Genomic DNA, 19420 nt, shown 5'->3' with positions numbered 1-19420 from the left:
TCGGGGCTGGTTGCCAGGAGAACCAACCATAAGTAAAAGGTTGGAACATTTGGTCCCACCACCCCCTGATATCCAGGGAGGGTAAAGGGGCTGGAGGTTGAATTGATCAGCGGCTAATGATTTCATCAATCATGCCTATGCAGTGAGGCCTCCATAAAAAACCCAAAAGACAGGGTTCAGAGAGTTTCCAGGTTGATGAACACATGGAGGTTCAGAGACAGTGGCATGCTCAGTGGCATAGAAGCTCTGGGCACTTGCCCCATACCTTGCCCTTCCCCATACCTTGTTTTTTCCACCTGGCTTTCCTAACTTACATCCTTTTATGACATAAGTAAAGCAATAATCTTGTACGTAAAGTGTTCTCTGAGTTCTATGAGCCACTCTAGCAAAATAATTGAATCCAGAGAGGGGATTGTGGGAACCTCTGATCTACAGCCAGTTAGAAGCATAGGTGATGACTTGGGCTTGCAGTTGGCATCTAAAGTTGATGGGGGAGGGAGGAGCAGTCTTGTAAGACTGACCCCTTAACCCATGAAATCTGATGCTACCTCCTGGTAGATAGTGATAGAACTGAACTAAACTACAGGACACCCAGCAGGTGTCTGAGAATTGCTTGTTGGTGTGGGGAACCCTCTCCTCTCCCCCCCCCCCCCCACCCCGACCATACACACATTTGGAATTGGTATCAGAACTATTTAAACCACCTTTGCACTTCTGTGAAAAATCCCACTTGGTCATGGTGCATAATCCTTTTACCATGTGATTGTATTCAGTTTGCTGGTATTTTGTTGTGTCTGTCTGCATCTATATTCATAAGGAATATTGGTCTCTAGTTTTCTTGTGGTGTTTTTGTCTGCTTTTGGTATCAGGGTAATAGTAGTGTTTTGAAATGAGTTAGGAAATGTTCCCTTCAATTTTTTGGAAGAGTTTGAGAAGAATTAGCATGAGTTATTCTTTTAAATGTCTGGTAGAATTCACCAGTAACACCATCTGGTTCAGGGCTTTTCTTTGTTGGGAGGTATTTTGTGTGTGTGTGTGTGTGTGTGTGTGTGTGTGTGTGTGTGTGTGTGTTAGTATGTGTTAGAGATTTATTTATTTTTGGGAGAGAGAGTGCAAGCAGGGAAGGGGCAGAGAGAGAGAGAGGGACAGAAGATCTGAAGCAGACTCTGCACTGACAGTAGTGGGCCTGATGCAGGGCTTGAACTCATGAACCTCAAGATCATGACCTAAGCTGAAGTCGGATGCTCAACCAACTGAGCCACCCAGGCGCCCCAATGAGAAGTTATTGGTTGCTGATTCAATCTCCTTGTTTTAAGTCTATTCAGATTTTCTATTTCTTCTTGAGCTAGTTTTGGTAATTTACGGGTTTCTAGGAATTGGTTCACTTCATCTAGGTTATCCAACTTGTTGGCTTCTAGGTGTTCATAGTATTCTTTTACAATCCCTTTTTATTTCTATAAAATCATTAGTAATATTCCCTCCCTCTTTGATTTCTGATTTTAGTGAGTTTTTTCTCTTTTTTCTTAGGTAATCTGTCTAAAGCTATGTCATTTTGTTCATCTTTTAAAAAAAAAAAACAACTTTTGATTCTATGGATTTACTCTACCATATTTCTTCTTCTTTCTTCTTCTTCTTCTTCTTCTTCTTCTTCTTCTTCTTCTTCTTCTTCTTTATTTTTGAGAGAGCGAGCATGTGTTTGTTTGTGAGCAGGAGACGGGCAGAGGGAAAGGGGAGAGATGATCTGAAGGGGGCTCTGCACTGACACCAGAGAGCACGATGTGGGGATCGAACTCACAAACCTGGAGATGATGACCTGAGCCAGAGTTGGATGCTTACTGACTGAGCCATCCAGGTGCCCCATCTGTACCATATTTATATTTCCTATTTCCTGTATTTTCATTCTAATCTTCATTTCCTTCCCTCTGCTAGCTCTGGAATTAGTTTGCTTTTCCTTTTCTAGTTCTTTAAGGTGGACAGTTAGGTTATTAATTGGAGATCTTTTAAGTTTATATATTTTTTGAGATAGAGCACAGGCAGGGGAGGGGCAGAGAGAGAGAGAGAGAGAGAGAGAGAGAGAGACACACACAGACACGCAGGGCTCGAACTCACAAATCATGAGATCATGACCTGAATGGAAGACAGACGCTTAACTGACTGAGAGAGAGAGAGAGAGAGAGAGAGAGAGACAGACAGACACGCAGGGCTCGAACTCACAAATCATGAGATCATGACCTGAATGGAAGACAGACGCTTAACTGACTGAGCCACGCATGTGCCCCTCATCTTATTTTCTAATCTTTCTTGGTGACTTCCTCTTTGATCTGTTGATTGTTTAAGAGTGTGTTGTTCAATTTCCACATATTTGTGAGTTTACCAGTTTTCCTTCTGTTAATGATTTCTAGCTTGATTCCATTGTGATCAGAAAAGATACTTTGTGATTTCGGTCTTTTAAAATGTATTGAAACTCATTTTGTAGTCTAAATGTAATCTTTCCTAGAGAATGTTTTATGTGCACACAAGAAGACTGTATTCTGCCATTGCTGGATTGCACGTTCTGTATACATCTGTTAGGCATCGCTGGTGTAGTGTTTAATCTTCTATAATCTTCTATATCCTTACTGATATGAAAAATGGGGTATTGACATCTCTAGTTACTATTGTTGAACTGTCCATTTCTCCCTTCAATTTTGTCAATTTTTGCTTCATATATCATGAGGCTCTTTTGTTAGGTAGGGTGTGGGGGGATGTCTTTTTTTTGAGAGTGCGCACACATGCAAGTGGGGAGAGGGACAGAATCTTTTTTTTTTTTTTTTTTAATATTTATTTATTTTTGGGAGAGCGCAAGTGAGGGAGGAGCAGAGAGTGGGCTGACAGGCTGACAGCAGTGAGCCCAATGTGGGGCTCAAACCCACAAACCAAGATCATGACCTGACCCGAAGTCAGACACTCAACCAAGCCACCCAGGTGCAGAGAGGGAGAGAGAATGAGAATGAATGAATGAATGAATGAATCAATCAATCAATCAATCAATCAATCAATCTTAAGCAGGCTCCACGCTCAGTGAGATCCTACATCCCTGGGATCATGACCTGAGCCAAAATCAAGAGTCAAATGCTCAACAGACTGAGCCACCCAAGCGCCTCAAGTTCTATCTTCTTTCTGTTTTACATTTTTTATCAATATAGAACATCCTTCTTTTTCTCTTGTAACCTTTTTGGACCGGAAGTCTATTTTGTCTGATGCTAGTATGGCCACCCCAGCTCTCTCAGTTGCTATTTGTATGAAATACATTTTTCCATCCTTTCACTTTCAACTTATTTGTGACTTCGTATCTAAGGCAAGTGCCTTGTACACAGCATGTAGATCAATCCTGCTATCTCCCTTAAGCTTTAAAGTACTTGGATTCATTCTTGTCATAGAAAGCTCAAGAAATGCATGATGATAAGCACCATAATTGCCACAGTTTTGCACAATCAACTGCAACATCTGCCTCCTTGACAGTTTCAGAGATGGCCAACATGTGGTCTTGTTTCTCATTTTCTATCACAAAGCGGCCAGTAGAGTGGGGGAGTTTGTTGTCATCACATTCTGCAGGTGATAATCGGTGACTGAGAGAGGCTATCTTATGGCATCTGTCTCACTGCCCTCCACACAGCCTGCCCTGCACACAGAACCGTCTCAACCTCCCTCACCCCTGAACACACAGATACATAGAGGAGTCATATGTGCTCTGGTGCTGACATCTATGTTTATTTCATTTATGATGGACCGAGAGGGAAGACAGCTTACCCAAGTCACATGGCTAGCCTGTTGGCCTTTCCCATCCAGTTCTGGAGGTTGTCTGTTCAGTGCTTCCCTTGTCCAAGGAGAAAAGCTAGTGAAGATTCTAGTACTCAGTGTGGTTCCAGGTAGCATCTCTGCCTAGGGTCAGATTGCTGTCAAATGCCGAACTCAGGTGCCCCCCTATAACGAAGGGTGCTCTGCCTTGAGTCTTGTTCTGATGTGTGCATGCCACAGTTCTGAAACCATGTCCTTGAGGTCTGGCCCCAGCTCCCAGCTGGTGAGGAGGCCTCCCCTGTCTAGTGCACAGGCTCCGAAGTCTCATATCCAGGTTTAGGTCCCACTGGCCTGTGTCGTCCCTGGGAGGGTGTGAACAGCCCCCACCTGCTTGCTTGCTGGTAAAGTGACTGGAGGAGGGGGACTTTGGGTACATTTCAGGCACACAGCAGGCTGCTCAGACCTTGACTCCCTTGCCCTCTCCACAGGGCTCCCACACAGACCTTCCAGGAGGTATTGGGGAATAAACATGGGCTCAAGAAGCACTTGTGAGTGGGTCTTGCAGGTGAAGCCCCAGCCCTGGTGAGCTAGGAGAATCTGGCTCTTTGCACATACCAGAAGGGCCTCTATATCCCCCTCTGCCCAGCTTCTCCTCCCCCAGGAAGCCACCGCCTGAGGGGTGGTTGTTTCCGCCACCCAGATGGGGCTGTCACAGCATCTTCATGTGGATTAGTGTTGCTGGCTCCAGCCAAGCTCCAAAGCTGATGCCAAATTAAATGTCAGTTGCTTTGAGGATGGTCGGCTGCTTCCCCAGAAGCAGCTAACAGAGCTATACACAGAGCTGAGTCTTATGCCAGACTCTTAAACCCTCGTGTGTCTACACTGGGTGTCTGTTCCCTGCAGGGCTTATCTCTAAGAGTCAGTGTGTGAATGCACACACACACACGGGCACATGTTTATCTCTCCTCTCCTGTCTTTGCCTTTGCAAAGTCCCCCTCATGTCACCCATTAGATATGTGACCTTGAGGGAGGCCCTGGACCTCTAAATTCTGATGTCATCATCTACACGTAGGGGTATAGCGCCTGCCTGGAGAGGTCATGTGAGGGTGACACTAGATGCACGTGACGGCACGGTGAGGCCCCTGGGATCATCACGTGACACAGGATACCAACTGTTGTGATGTGAAGGCCTTGTGCCGTGTGCGCTAAGTGCCTCAGATGTCGTCAGCACATGGACGCTGTACCACATGCAGGAGCAGGTCTGGACCTGTCCATCCGTTGTTGATCAGCTTGTGTCTTATTTCCAGTTCAGGACCTCAAGGGGCTTGGCTATGAGAAAGGGAAGCCTGTAGGTCTGGTGGGTGTCACAGAGCTGTCAGATGCCCAGAAGAAGCAGCTAAAGGAGCAACAGGAGGTAAGTCTGTGTGGCATAGAGCAGGCAGGCTCCAAAGGGGCTAATGGAGTATTGTCCCCCCACCTCACCTCACAGGACAGTGGTCATGTTCTATTCTTTCTGAGCCTCCCTGTGCTGGGTGGATCCCACCATCAGTGGAGAGGTTCTTGGATAGGCACGCCCTTGTCAATGGCATTTCACCCCCCAAAGGCCCTTCCCAGCCTACAATTGGACCCAGAGCTCAGTCCTCACACTGCCCGGGCAGCCCCTGAGGCTGATGCTCCACAACTACTCCCCGACATGCTCGTGGGCTGTTCCTGACTAGGTAGTCTCCATTTTAAGCTCTCCTTCCAGTGCCCTCCAACATCCAGTACAGGACAGGCCTGGCTAGCACTGGGCGCCCTGGACGATGTGACAAATGCTCAGTTGGTGTTGCCTGTGTTGGGATGAGGGCTGGCTTGGCAGGGAGCTCTATGGCCAGGGGCTTAGCCTCTGCTGCTTTCCTGGGGAACTACAGGCACACCCTTGGTCCTTAGGGACAGCTCACCCTTGTCACCTCCTCCAGCCTGACAGCCCCGTCACATCTCCTTCAACCCTTCCGTGATCAGAGGCTTGCGGTGCCCTCATTTGGTCCACAGCAAGGGTGCCCAGGATGTGCTGGGTTCGGGCCAGATACCAGACTGGGTGAGGCAGAGAGGACTCCTCCCTGCTGAAAACAGGGCATGGCCTGGTACAGGACTTTGTCTTGAGTGCTTGCTCCAAGCCCTGCTCACGTGCCGGCCCAGGGAGGGCAGAAAGTGGGAAGGGTGAGGGGGCCTGACCTGCATAGGGAAGGCCAGGGGGTTGGCCTCCTGCACGTGTGGTATACTGCCTTGCTCACTGGCATGTGCTGCCCGCAGATGCAGCAGATGTATGACATGATCATGCAGCACAAGCGTGCGATGCAGGACATGCAGCTGTTGTGGGAGAAGGCGCTGCAGCAGCACCAGCATGGCTACGACAGCGACGAGGAGGTAGACAGCGAGCTGGGCACCTGGGAACACCAGCTGCGGCGCATGGAGATGGACAAGACTCGGGGTGAGCCAAAGCGCACATTGCAGGTGGGGCACGGTACCTAGCTGAGGCCTTGCCCTGAGGGTACTGCAGGCTCAGGAGGCCACACTCACCTGCCCGGGGAGGCACCTGGAGACACCACACTGGGGCCTTAAACCACCTGCCCAACCTGTAAGGCCTTGGGCAAGAGATTCAGCTTCTCTGCGCCTCAGGTTCCTCAGAGGAAAAAGAAATGGTTCTTTGTGAGTGTTCACTGCTGTCTGAACATGGCACTTAGCAGGGCTGCCTGGAGCAGCAGGGGTTTGGGTCAGGGTCTCAACCATCTGCCTCATTCCCCCATAGCCCCAGACTCCCCTCCCCACACAAGACTCATACCTGTGCTGTGGGACCACCCAGCCCACTCCCTGACTTCTTCCTTTTCTCCTCTCACCTTTCCCTCCTCTACGGGCAGAATGGGCCGAGCAGCTGACAAAGATGGGCCGTGGCAAGCACTTTATTGGAGACTTCCTGCCACCAGATGAGCTGGAGAAGTTCATGGAAACCTTCAAGGCCCTGAAGGTGAGCTGGGAGCATCCCTAGGCACCAGCCCCTGCTGTAGGCCTGTCTAGCAGGCAGCCCTTCGAGTGTTCCAGCCCCTCCTGTTAGCATCACGAGGCAGGCGCCTGAGGCAGCCTCCAGGCCCCCCTCATTCACAGGAGGAGCTGGGCCCTCTTGCCTCAGGAGGCATCTGTTTATGATAGACACCGTCTGTGAAGGGAATTAGCAAATAACAGCTCAGCTGCCGCTTTAGAAACATTTCCCAGGGCTTCAGGGAAATTCTGCTTTCAGTGGAGCCAATTAAGTGCAGTTTACAGGCAAAGCGTTTCTCAGGCAGAAGTCCCCAAGGACTGGGTTCTCCAGAACAAGAACTTCACATTCCTCCCATGCTGTTCTCATGCTCGTGAGGAGAGACAGCTGACGGGACACATCCCATGCCCTCTTTTGGGGGATTTTTGTAAAGCCGCTTTTGTACCGCATGACCTCATCAACAAGGCAGGCACCTTATTGACCACATGTTTTAGCATTCTGTGTAATGAATTGCCCTCAGAACATAGGGCTTTTTGTTGCTAATGAACCATTAATTTTTCCTGTGGTGGGTGAGGCCTGTGTGACCCATCACCTTGCCCTCTTTGACTTGGCCACCAGGCAGCTTGGTACAAAGTCTGGCCCTGGGGACCCTGAGAAAGAGCATCTTGGTCTGTTCTCAAGGAACCTGATCTGGTGCAGAGGAGGCAGATGGGCATGTGGTCCCAGCAGCCAGCGAGGTTGTTGTGGGCAGTGCGGTGGGTGGAGGCTGTTCAAGCCAGGGCTGGGACCTGGGACAGTTGTAGCCCTGGTAGATGACAGCCAACTCTTTGCCCTGCAGGAGGGCCGAGAGCCTGACTACTCCGAGTACAAGGAGTTCAAACTGACGGTGGAGAACATTGGCTATCAGATGCTGATGAAAATGGGCTGGAAGGAGGGCGACGGGCTGGGCTCAGAGGGCCAGGGCATCAAGAACCCGGTCAACAAGTGAGTGTACACTCCCCCTACCACCCTTCTGCCGGCACTGGCCTGGCCCCCTGCTTACTCTGCCCTGTCATTCCCCTGCAGAGGCACCACCACAGTAGATGGAGCCGGCTTTGGCATCGACCGGCCAGCAGAGCTCTCCAAGGAGGATGACGAGTATGAGGCCTTTCGCAAGAGGATGATGCTGGCCTACCGCTTCCGACCTAACCCCCTGGTGCGTGTGTCCCCAGCCTCCCACACGGCTTCTGGCTGGGCTCTTCAGAATCTCCACAGGGGGGTGGCGGTGCTGGTAACAGAGCTTCCCCTCCTTCCCCAGTCTAGCTAGGCAATGTCTCACCAGCACCTCTACACCTTTCCACCTGCCCTCCCCTCTGAGCTCTGGTGAGCTCAGTAGTCCCTAGAAGGTTCTGGGCAGGAGGAATGGCTGTCTTTAGCATTCACCCCCTCCCCTTCTCCCCATTTTATCTTATTTGCCTCCCACAGAACAACCCCAGACGGCCTTACTACTGAGTATTCCAGAAAAACACACGAACGTATTTTCCAAACGACCGACCGTCCCTGGACTGTGGAATGTTCCGGCCTGCATTTCTGCCTGCGCTTCCCGTCGTCTCGAGTGTCGTGCCGTGTATTAAAAGTTCCAGCGCTTGCCCACCATGGCAGCCTGGTTTTGCCATCACCAGAAACCACTCCTGTTTCCTTAGCTGCAGGGCTGGGCTGGGCAGATGGGCTGGGGTCCTGCTGGGAAGGTTCCCTAGTGCTTGAAGAATCTGAGGAAACCACCTAGACCCTGTCTGCCTGTGGCTTCCCTCCCCCCACCCCATCATCCTGGGTTAGAGTTGAGGGGAGCGTCCATGGACCTCCTGAGTGGGACTGGTGGCTGGCCAAACAAGAGCTGGCTGCACCTGGACCAGAGACATCAGGGGCATCCCAGTGTAGCACTGTGCTGCAGGAGGACGTTGGAAGGGGTCCCTAGACAGGGCCCAGACCGTAGAAGTGTGAGGCATGTCTACCCAGGGCACACCTATGCCAGTCACCTTGCCAGCAGGTGGCGCTGACGACGACTCCTCCCTGCAACAGTCACACACGGCAAGCCTAGCCTGTGATAGCTGCAGCCTAGGCTGCCCCCGCTGCCCTGGGTCCTGCCATTGGGGTAGACACTTAAGTCCCTGGGGCTCGTGCCCCAGGAGGTGGCTTTATGGGCAGATGCAGCCTACATCTTCAGAGCCTGCACGTCCCATTTGTGCCGAGACCACCTGGGGCTCTTCCTCAGTTGCAGCTGCTGAGTGAGAAGCTTGGGTGGGGTCCCGGGAATCCGAGAGCCCTGCTTGAAGTATTATGGCTTGGAGATCTGAGGGGTCCCTACAACTCCCCCATATGCCCACACATGCCCCTAGTGGGTTCTGCTCAACATCTGTGGGCTCATGGGCTCTGAAAACTCTAGCTGGAGCTGGGCTTCTGGGCTAGCCTGCATTCTGTCATTCAGTAAACACAACACTGAATGGATAGGATCTGCCCCCTGGCATGGCAGTGAACCTGAGACTGATAAATGCTGCCAAGAGGAACTAGGTGCTGTCATGGAGGCAGCCTGGGGAGTGTCTTAATGGGCAGGGGTGGGAGTGTCCAGGTACTGGGAGTCTCAACAGCAGAGCCCAGGCTGGAATGATGTATGTCACCCTGTCTCCCCTCCATGGACACAGCCCAGAGCAGGGCAAAGGGGTGACATTCCCATGCATGGAGGCTGCCCAGGGGTCCCTGGGCTTGAGCACAAGAGTAGCTCTAGGGAGCCAGAGTTTCCATGGATAGGGACCCTAGGCATTAGTCCCAGGCACCTTGCCATCCAGGTAAAGGTCACCCCTTAGTTGAATTCTCAGTGACTGGGAGGCTTGCCAGACTCAGGCCACGGACTTTACTCCCAGGCAAGTGGAGAGTTGGAAGAGATGGCCTCTGAATTCAGTGTGCTTGTGCAGGTGGCTCATTGCAGACACAGATGCAAGGCCAGGTTGCTGGACAGCTAGACCAGACACCCCTCGTCCTGCAGGGTATCAGCCCAGCAAGGACCCTGGGCAGAGAAGGTACCTGGAGGAGGGGACACTGGGATCTGCTTTAAGGGGTCAGGAAATGGTAGAGGGTCCATCTTACAGACAGAAAAGAGGCCTGGGCGTGTGTTGGTACTGCTAGAGTTGGGAAAAGCCCAGGAAGGAGACTGGAGCCTCAGGTCAACCCAGAGGAACCTGAACTTCGTGGGCAATAGACAACTAGGGAGGGAGGCTGTCAGGTTGGTGGCAGGTTCAGAGATGGGCCCCAACTGGCATAAGGCCAAGGGGCTGTGTAGAAAAAGGGTGAGTGTTAGAATATTCCCTAACCACAGACTGTGGGCTCCCCCAAGGGCAGTTATTGCTGTTTCCAAAGCCACAAGTACCACATGGGCAAGAGTCCAAAGCTGGTTGGAGGGAGTGACAAAGACAGCTGCCTAATTCTCTCCCCCACCGTACAGCCCTCTCCCTGATCCTGAGCACCCCCCATCCACACCCTTTTACATTTTCCCCAGCCTCCTGTAGGCTGTTCAGAACCTCAGCTCTCCCCTCTGTTCCTCCCACCACACACCGGCCCCAGGCCTGATCTATTCTCCTTGCCAGAAACACTGTTCCCAAACTCCTCACCAAACTGGAGCAATCCACACCCAATCTAAACACACCCTTTGGACTCCCTCCCTTTGACCCCACCCACTGTGCAGGGTCGCAGGCTCAGCTGCCCACAAGGTGCCCACACTACATGGAACACAGCACAGAGAGTCCTTCAAGAGACCCTCAACCCTTGGGGCGCCTGGGTGGCGCAGTCGGTTAAGCGTCCGACTTCAGCCAGGTCACGATCTCGCGGTCTGTGAGTTCGAGCCCCGCGTCAGGCTCTGGACTGATGGCTCGGAGCCTGGAGCCTGTTCCCGATTCTGTGTCTCCCTCTCTCTCTGCCCCTCCCCCATTCATGCTCTGTCTCTCTCTGTCCCAAAAATAAATAAAAAACGTTGAAAAAAAAATTAAAAAAAAAAAAAGAGACCCTCAACCCTTGATCTTGGCTGCCTGCCTTGAGATAGTCCCCAGATCCAATCAAAGCTTCACACCCGGACACGTGCTTAAATGTGTGTGGCCACTGCGAGAACACTCAAGTCCAAGGGCTCTGAAGGGAACTCTGTGTCCAAGCGACTGAGGTTCCTCCATTAGCGCATATGGGCAATGCCCACTTGATCCTAGGGGGAGAAAGGTCTAGGGAATGTGGAATTAAAAAGACTTCTCTTCGGGGTCGAGGTTGGTACACCGGTGCCCTGGGACAGAAAATGCAGAAGTGCAGAAGGAGGACCGGAGAAAGAATTCTCTTAGAATGAAGTTGCTGGCCCAGGGCCCCAAGGTTGCAGACCCGCGCCTCAACAGCGGAAGAATCCGGAGACATGGTGTTCTAGCTTTTTATAGAGAAACAGGCTTGGGCGGCTGGGAAGGCCGCCGAGAACAGCGCTGAGTCCCGCCAGGGTGAAGCGAGAGAGGGGCGGGGAGAGGGGCCGCCTCAAGGAGGAGGGGCCTCAGAGGCTCCCCGGGAGCTAGCGGAGCGGTCGAGGAACTGCGGCGGGACCAGGGCGCAGCGGGGGGCGACCTTTGCGCAGGGCGGGGCCGGGACCGGCCGGGTCCCTGGCACCCCCCTCCCTCCGCCCGCCCAGACGCGCCACTGCAGAAGAGACGGGCGCCCAGGAGGCCGCGCCGAGGCCGCGCCGGGGTCCAGGCGCCGCTGCTATGGACATCCCGCCGCTTGCCGGCAAGATCGCCGCTCTGTCGCTCGGCGCCCTCCCCTTGTCCTATGCGCTCAACCACGTCTCGGCGCTCTCGCAGTGCGTAAGGGGAGGGGCCAGGGCGGACTCCGGGGGCGGGGGTGGGCGGCCAGGGCGGATTGGTGGTAGCCGGGAGGGAGGATGCGCGACGGCTAGCCTGGCTCTCCCAAGCCAGCGTCCCCGCGCACCTCTGGCCTGGAGGAGGGGGGCTAGGGCAGAACTCCCCACACCCCCACCCAGTCGGAAGTCCTTTTTCTGCCGGGCAGGGGGCTGTGTGTTGGGGGTGGAGGGCGCTCCTGGGACGTTTAGGGCCTGGGGAGAAAGGTTGAGAAGCAAAACCCCCCAAAGGGCAGGGTTTTGGAGGGTTTCCGGGGTTTTCCCAGGGCTGTGCCCAGCTCCAGACTCACCAAAGTCAGTCACAGTATTGCCCCAGATAAGGTCCTGATGACCTAGCTCTTGACACACACGCACACAGGGACGCGCGTTCTGTTCCACCACCCTGCCAGATGGCCCCTCCATCGCCTATCTCAAGCTTGGGACTTTTTTCTGTTAAGGTTTGGCCCACCCTGTCTTTAGTCTGTTTTCCCTACGTATTGTGACCTCCCTTGGCTCTTAACCCTAGACCCCAGCCCTGTGGATCCTGCCACACTGTACCAGACATCTGCAAGCCCCTCAGCCAGGGGCTCAACTAGCTCAACTCAAGACATGGGATAGAGGGAGTCTTGACTATGGGGTTGGCTCCTTGGGTACAAATTCCTGGCTCTACCCCCCTGGAACTTGGGTGAGCTAGGTTGTTTCTGGGAGCCTCAGTTTCTTCAGTGTGTAATGAACATAATCCTAGACCTCATCCCATAGTTACAGTTAAGGATTACAAATTGTGTGGTCTTATCTGATTACTATAATTGTCATTGTTGGGGCCAGGATGGGGATTGTCAGGTGTCAGAGGGGTCCATGAGAAGGTAGGAGTCTGGAGAGAGTGTAGGGGAGAGTGTGGGACCCTGGATAGCTTTCCCACCCCCCACTCTGCCCACTTGTGTTGGGGGCTGCCCAAAGATGGCTTCTATTATCTACGCAACCTGCCTTATCAGATTGATGGGGACAGATCAGGGCAGGGGTAGGGTGGAGTTGATGGAAGTATTTGGACTTTAGCTGGGAGGAGTCTGGAGCTTCAGAGAGTGAGGTGTACAGGGCTGAGCACTTAGAGACCTGACAGGCTTGGGCACTGGGTCTGGCCACAGAGAGGCTTGGTGGGACTGAATGACTGACAGCAAATTGAGTTAAACACATATCAGCAAGTGACAGGATGAACTGTATAGTCAGAAAGAGTTGGGGCGCCTCGCTGGCTCAGTCAGAAAAGCACATGACCCTTGATCTCAGGGTTGTGAGTTCGAGCCCCGTGTTGGGTGTAGCGATTACTTAACAATAAAATCCTAAACAAAGAATTGACTGATGCCCACCCTGTACTTGGCCTAAGTTTGGCAATGATCCTTTCTAAGAAGTCAAGGAGGGTTTCCTGGAGGAGGAGTCATGAAAGATAGGCTATGAAGGATGAGTAAGAGTTTGCCAAGTGGAAGAGACTTCTGGAAGGAGTTTCCCGAAAGGGGAAACAGTTGAGGCAACAGCCTAGTAATGGGAAAGGGCAGTTTCAGGGAATGAGCGATTCCTGGATGGACAGATACTTCAGCCTCAACATTTTGAGCTTCCTAGAGTCTGCTTTTGGCCTCACCAGGGCGAGGTGGGGCCTCCGCACTGGGCCTGGCCTCTCTGACTTGTTTTCCCTCTCCACAGCCCCCTGGGGGTGGCATTGATGAGTGCCCTGATCCTGGGTCTGCTTTTCATGGCTATCTACAACTTGTCTCCTGGTGATATCTACTATGACCCACTCTATGCTGGTGAGTCAGTCAGAGAGAACTGTGTGAGCAAGGGCCTCCTCCATCAGACTGGGGGTCCTTGAAGGGCTCCCATCAGACTGGAGAAGCTCACAGAGACTGGAGAACCCTCAGTGGTTGGGGAACCTTAGAGGGCCACCCCCTTCAGACCTGGGGCTCTTCAGAGAAGGACTGTATCTTCCCCTCAGACTGGGAGCCCCTGAAAGACTTCCTCATCACTTTGGGATTCCCCTGAGGGCAGAGACAGTGCCTTCTCAACCTGAGGACTTCCAAAGGCAGGGACTGTGCCTCCTCATGAGGCGGGGCTGTGGGTCATGTGACCGGTGGAGCGTGGTGACTGGGAGCAGTCCTTGGACAAGGATCCTTGCCTGGAATCTGGGTCTCAGAAAAGCTGCCTCAGGCCTCTCCCACACCCAGGCTGTGCCCCGCCCACTCTTCCCACAGTGTTCACTATCTTCGCCTTCACCTCGGTGGTGGACCTCCTTATTGCTCTCCAGGAAGATGGCTACATGGTGGGCTTCATGGAGTTCATTACCAAGGAGGTACATAGCGGGCAGCTGGGGATGCCTCCTGCCCTGTCGCCCATCTGAGCCCTGACCTGCCCTTGCAGGGAGAGCCATACTTGCGCACTGCCCATGGAGTCTTCATCTGCTACTGGGATGGCACCGTTCACTACCTCCTCTACCTGGCCATGGCTGGTGCCATCCACAGAAGGTGCATGGGGTGGGTGGAGTGGCACCTGGACCATGAGAAGGAGGTCAAGTTCTCAGGTGGGGTCCCAAGCCTGAGTGGAGCCAGAAGTGTGCGTAGGGGAAATCAGGAGGCTTCTCTAGGGCTCCAGCCACGAGTGGCCAGGGAATGTCACAGGTGTAAGCTATAGTCAGCTCTCTTCTCTTGTACTGCCCTGTGCCTAGGCAGCCACTTCTGTCCTTGGACAGACAGTCTGTTCATTCCTTCATTCATCTCCCTGTTGTCCCTTCTGTTCTGGACAAAACTGGGAGGGACCCAGAGTTGGGGAGCCCAGGGTGGACCCTGGGCTCTGGCTGGGGCTCTGAGACTTGGGAACAGGCATCTGTTGGTCACCCCTCCGTCCCTGACCCCAGGAAGAGATACCGGAACCTTGGACTGTACTGGCTGGGATCTTTCATCATGAGCATCCTGGTATTTCTCCCAGGAAACATCCTTGGTAAGGACTTGGCTTTGAGGGATCCTGTCTCCTCGGGCTGGGTCACTATCCTGCACCTAGAAGGTTCAAGGTAGAGGGGAGAGGCAGACCAGTATGTGGAGTGGCTGAACCAGAGGGATACCCAAGGTGTATCCAGAGGGAGCAAGTATAGAGGCTATACCCGGAAGGTAAATTGAGGCAAGCCAGGCTAAGGAGCATAGACATCATCTTATGAGCATTGGGGAGGCAGAGGTGTTAGAGCTTAAATAAAGATTGCATTTGTGTGGGGCGCGTGGGTGGCTTGCAGTCAGTTAAGCGTCTGGCTCTTGACTTCAGCTCAGGTCATGGTCTCACAGTTCGTGAGATCGAGCCCCACATCAGGCTCTGTACTGGCAGCACAGGAGACTGCTTGGGATTCTCTCTCTGTCTCTCTCTGTCTCTGCCCCTCCCCTGCTCTCTCTCTCTGTCTCTCTCAAAATAAATTTTAAAAAATGAAAAAAAATTTGCATTTGTGAATTACTAGTTCCATCTAGGGACTCTGGTGTGATTCACCTACAGGTCTGGCCAGGTCTGGGTGATCCTCACTGAGTGACACCCCCACTCTCCTACTATGACAGGTAAATACAGCTCAGAGATCAGACCTGCCTTCTTCCTGGCCATCCCCTATATGCTGGTCCCATGCTGGGCTGGCATGAAGGTCTTCAGCCAGTCCCGGGCACCAACCAGCTGTATCCCTCACATGGTAAGTGCCCTGCCCCCAGACAGTTCCCTGTGCCAGCATACCTCAGTGTCCCCCCCCCCCCCCATTAGAGTTCCTTGTGGTCAAAAATATGCCCTCTTTGGAAGGATCTCCTTGGCCATTAGGAAAGAAGGGATGAGCCTTTATTGAGTGCCTGTTGGATACCAGACTTCTCACACTGTCTCTCTCCCATGGGGCAGGTACAGGAGGAGCAAAGAAAGGGCCTCCTGCGACGCCCGGTTGACCTGGTCCTTGTCATATACCTCACCCTTGCTGGGTTCTTCACCCTCTTCCGGGGCCTGGTGAGTCTGCAGTGGCCAGCCTTTCTTCTACCTCCAGCTCCCTTTCCTGTCCCCTCCCCAACCATGTTCCTTTACCCAGTGCAAAGAGGTTACTACTCTCCTGTCTCATCATCCAGGAAGTTTCTTCACTGAGTCTGATCTAAGTGTTCCATGACAAAGCCCCACTCCCTATAACCTTCCCAGCCAAAGTGAAAAGCCAAGGGTAGGGGAGGCCAGAGCAAGGGGTACGGGACCCGCCTGGGAGGGTGGAGAAAGCTTCTCGTGGGAAAAGTGTTTCAGATAGGCTGTTGGTTTGCCTGTCTGCCCCAGGTGGTGCTTGACTGCCCCACAGATGCCTGCTTTATCTACATCTATCAGTATGAGCCATACCTACGGGACCCCGTGGCCTATCCGAAGGTGCAGGTGAGAGGGCAGATGGGAGGAGAGGGCCATATGGTCCTGTCATGGATAGAGGTCTACCAAATCCTCTTTGAGGCAGGCACCACAAACACAAGCCAGTTTATTGTCCTACCAGGACGCCTGGGTGGCTTAGTCAGTTGAGTGTCTGACTCTTGGTTTCGGCTCAGATCATGCATGATCTCACAGTTCATGGGTTCGAGCCTCGTGTTGGGCTCTGTGCTGGCAGTGTGGAGCTTGCTTGGGATTCTCTCTCTGCCCTTTCCCCTCTCACGCTCTCTCTATCTCAAAATAAATAAATAAATATATATATATATATATACATATATATATATATATTTTTTTTTTTTTTTTAAGTTAAAAAAATTCATTGTCCTACCAAAAATGTCTGTCTTCAAAAATGAAGACAGATATGGTCTTCAAGTATGGCTGGACCTAGGAGCTAAGGCAACTCTGTCTCTGGGCTCTGTTTTCTTTGCATGGACTCCACTCCCTGGTAGTCACTTTGTGGGATTGCAGAGTCAGCCTTGGCCAGCTCCAGGCCTCCATCCACCCTACTTAACCACCCCAGAAGAATCTGAGCTCTTATTTCCCCAGAGCTTAAGCACAAGTCTCAGGCAGGCTCTGATTGGCCCACATGCCCATCATCACCGAATAACATGTCCATTCTGTCGCTGGTCATTATGGCCAGGGGGCTGGAGTTTTGCAGTTGGCCAGGGTCACATGCCACTTCCGGAGTAATGTGGGTGGGCTCAGTGTGTGTATGTATGTGGCCGGGGGAATACCCAAGGGAAATAGAGAAAAGTGTACACAGGGTTGGGAGCACAGAGAGCCCCCGTCCTGCCTGGGTGGGATCTGAGGCTGGCCAGATCCTCCCTGGGGTCTCTACCTCGGGGGTCTCAAGAGACCTGGCTGGGGCAGCTGCTCATCCTCCTGGTCGTGTGCCCCTTAGATGCTGGTGTATATGTTCTATGTGCTGCCCTTCTATGGCCTGGCTGTCTATGCCCTCGTTGTCCCTGGCTGTTCTTGGCTGCCTGACTGGGCCTTGGTGTTTGCTGGAGCTGTTGGCCAGGTGAGGTGGGGGGGGGGGGGGGGGGGGGGGGGAGGGGGAGGTGTGGGTGGATCAGTAGGGAAGAAAGTTTCTGCCTACCCATCAAATGCTCTTCTGCCCTCCCTGAACAGGCTCTGAGAGGCCCCACCCTCAGCTTGGTACCCTAAGATACACTCCATGGGGTCCCAACTCCATGGGGTCAGAACTAGAGAGAGGGAAGGATAGGGGCTGAGAGGGATTCCAGAGAGGGAAGATTTCCTAGAAGAGTGAGCATAGGGGTTGGGCTTTGATGTATGGGTATGAGTTCTCTAGGCAGGGAAGGGCATTTCAAGAATGGGAAGAGCATAAAAACACATAGGCAGATAGCGGTTTAGTGGAGCCACAACATGGGTTAAAGGCAGAGGCAAGAGAATTTGACAGCTAGATGCTGCGGGCTTTCAACTCTGAGCTTGGGGGAGCCATGGAATATGTCTGAGCTGTGGAGGGCGCAGTCAGAGCTGGAGGGCTTGCTTCGGAGTTCCTGATGGAAAGTGATAAAGCCTGGGCCCAGGCCTGGGCAGGGGAAACCAGGAAGACATCTCTGGGGTAGAATGGCCAGGATTTGTGTCGGGGACAGAAATGGGGTAGGGAAGAGCAGGAGGAAGAGCCGGGCCCAGATCAGAGAGATGGGAAACAGGGCCCACTTAAAAGAGTGAAGATGGTTCTGGTTAGACAGCTGGGGAGAGGCTCACAGACAGATGGACAAGGACAGACAGTACATGCAGGGGCCGGAATATTTAGAGGCAGACAGATGGGCTGGAGAGGGGAAACAGGTCATCAGCCTGGGCTCCCTAGGGTGGGATGTTGATGATACTAGGACCTGTTCTCTCCAGGCCCCTGACATCCACCCTCCCTGTGTGGCCACTAGGCACAGTTCTCGCACATGGGTGCCTCCATGCACCTGCGCACGCCCTTCACCTACCGTGTGCCTGATGACGCCTGGGCCTGCTTCTTCGGGTGCAACCTGCTGTATGCGCTGGGCCCCCACCTGCTGGCCTTCCGCTGCCTTCAGTGGCCCGCCTTCTTCCTGCGCCCTCCCCCTGGCCCCCCGGCCCACCACAAGAAGCAGCACTGAGAGGGCTGGGGACTCCCCAGGACTCTGTTTACATGCCTAGCAAGCCCTGCTTGGGGAAGGGTGGGCTGGGTTGTTTAGAGGCAGAAAGTATATCTCCAGGTGCCTTTGGTCCTGGCCATGGTGGTTTCAGGCCAATGGACAGGATGGGAGACCCAAGGGCCAAGTGTTCCCACAGAGAGGGCCACAGACATGCTCAGCTGTCATGGTACCCCAATCCCACAGGACACTTCTACTGCCTCCCAGAATTTACCCATCATACCATACCCCATGGACCCTTTAGTAAAAAACCTTTTGATGCCCAAATATTGCTGCTGCCTGAGTGTTTCAGGATTCAGAGGTCAGGGACCTGCTTTTCAGACTCCATGAGGGCCTACCCATTGCTGCCAGCGTGGCCATCAGGAGCTGGAGAAGCCGGACAGCAGAAGTCTGCCTCTGGTTGGTATGCACAGCTCCATCTTCCAGATGGGGAAAACTGAGGCTCAGAGAGGTCAAACTCTGTCTGAGTTCACAATCAGTAGAGAAGCATCTGAAACCTAAGTTCTGACAATAAATTATAATTACTAATAGTGTGGCACAGTTATTAAGCACCTACCATATACCATTTCAAGGGCTAACCTCAAGTGGTACATACTGCATCTTACCATATATTCCAGATGGGGAAACTGAGCCTGCAGGAGGTAAAGGTCCTGTTCGGAGGTCATGGCTCCTGGATGCAGCTGAGCTAAAGGACAGAGCCCTGGCCTAGCCCATCCAATCATGGACTCTATAACCCTGCCTCTGCTGTATGGCTGGTTCATATTTTGGGGAAACTGAGGCTGAGGAAGCAGCCAAGGGGTTGAGGAAAAGGCTCATTTTATTCCAGGTTCAATGGTTCATTTTCATTCCTGGTTTGAACTTGGGTGAAGGGCCAGGTTCTGGGGGTGACTCAGGCCCAGAGTGGGTCGGGCTTGATCAGACTCCCCTGTTCCCTGCCCCTACCAACATTTCTTAGCCACCTATTGTGTTCCTAGCCATTGGATCTTCACCAAAGAACCACCCAGCACTCTGTTTCCCAGAGGTGGAAACTGAGGCTCAGAGACACCAAGCCTCTCTTCCAAGGTCCTACAGCAGGTGAGAGGCAGAGGCAGATTTGAACCTGTTGCTGCAAGTTCCCTCTGCAGAGTGTGTGACTGTTGTGTGGGG

At 52.9% G+C, this 19420-nt stretch overlaps 2 protein-coding genes across 3 annotated transcripts in view; both read left to right on the top strand.

Annotated features, from left to right (window-relative positions):
* SUGP1 (SURP and G-patch domain containing 1) overlaps positions 1-8447 on the top strand; it is a 31496-nt gene extending 23049 nt beyond the window's left edge. For both annotated transcript variants that reach the window (XM_042929008.1, XM_042929007.1), the window contains exons 9-14: positions 5085-5191; positions 6070-6247; positions 6675-6781; positions 7629-7774; positions 7856-7985; positions 8255-8447. In XM_042929008.1, coding sequence (XP_042784942.1) covers positions 5085-5191; positions 6070-6247; positions 6675-6781; positions 7629-7774; positions 7856-7985; positions 8255-8281 — 695 coding nt within the window. In that variant the 3' untranslated portion in view covers positions 8282-8447. The remainder of the gene's footprint in view (positions 1-5084; positions 5192-6069; positions 6248-6674; positions 6782-7628; positions 7775-7855; positions 7986-8254) is intronic.
* Positions 8448-11405: 2958 nt separating this feature from the next.
* TM6SF2 (transmembrane 6 superfamily member 2) lies at positions 11406-18820 on the top strand. Its single transcript, XM_042929004.1, has 10 exons — positions 11406-11642; positions 13371-13474; positions 13916-14013; positions 14082-14185; positions 14575-14657; positions 15254-15378; positions 15576-15677; positions 15987-16079; positions 17026-17145; positions 18032-18820. Exons 1-10 carry the CDS (start codon positions 11548-11550, stop codon positions 18236-18238), a joined length of 1131 nt encoding a protein of 376 aa, XP_042784938.1. The 5' UTR covers positions 11406-11547; the 3' UTR covers positions 18239-18820.
* Positions 18821-19420: the final 600 nt, after the last annotated feature.

Source organism: Panthera leo, chromosome A2 (assembly GCF_018350215.1).
Source record: "Panthera leo isolate Ple1 chromosome A2, P.leo_Ple1_pat1.1, whole genome shotgun sequence".
Taxonomy (NCBI): Eukaryota; Metazoa; Chordata; class Mammalia; order Carnivora; family Felidae; genus Panthera; species Panthera leo.
This window is presented reverse-complemented; position numbering and strand designations above follow the sequence as displayed.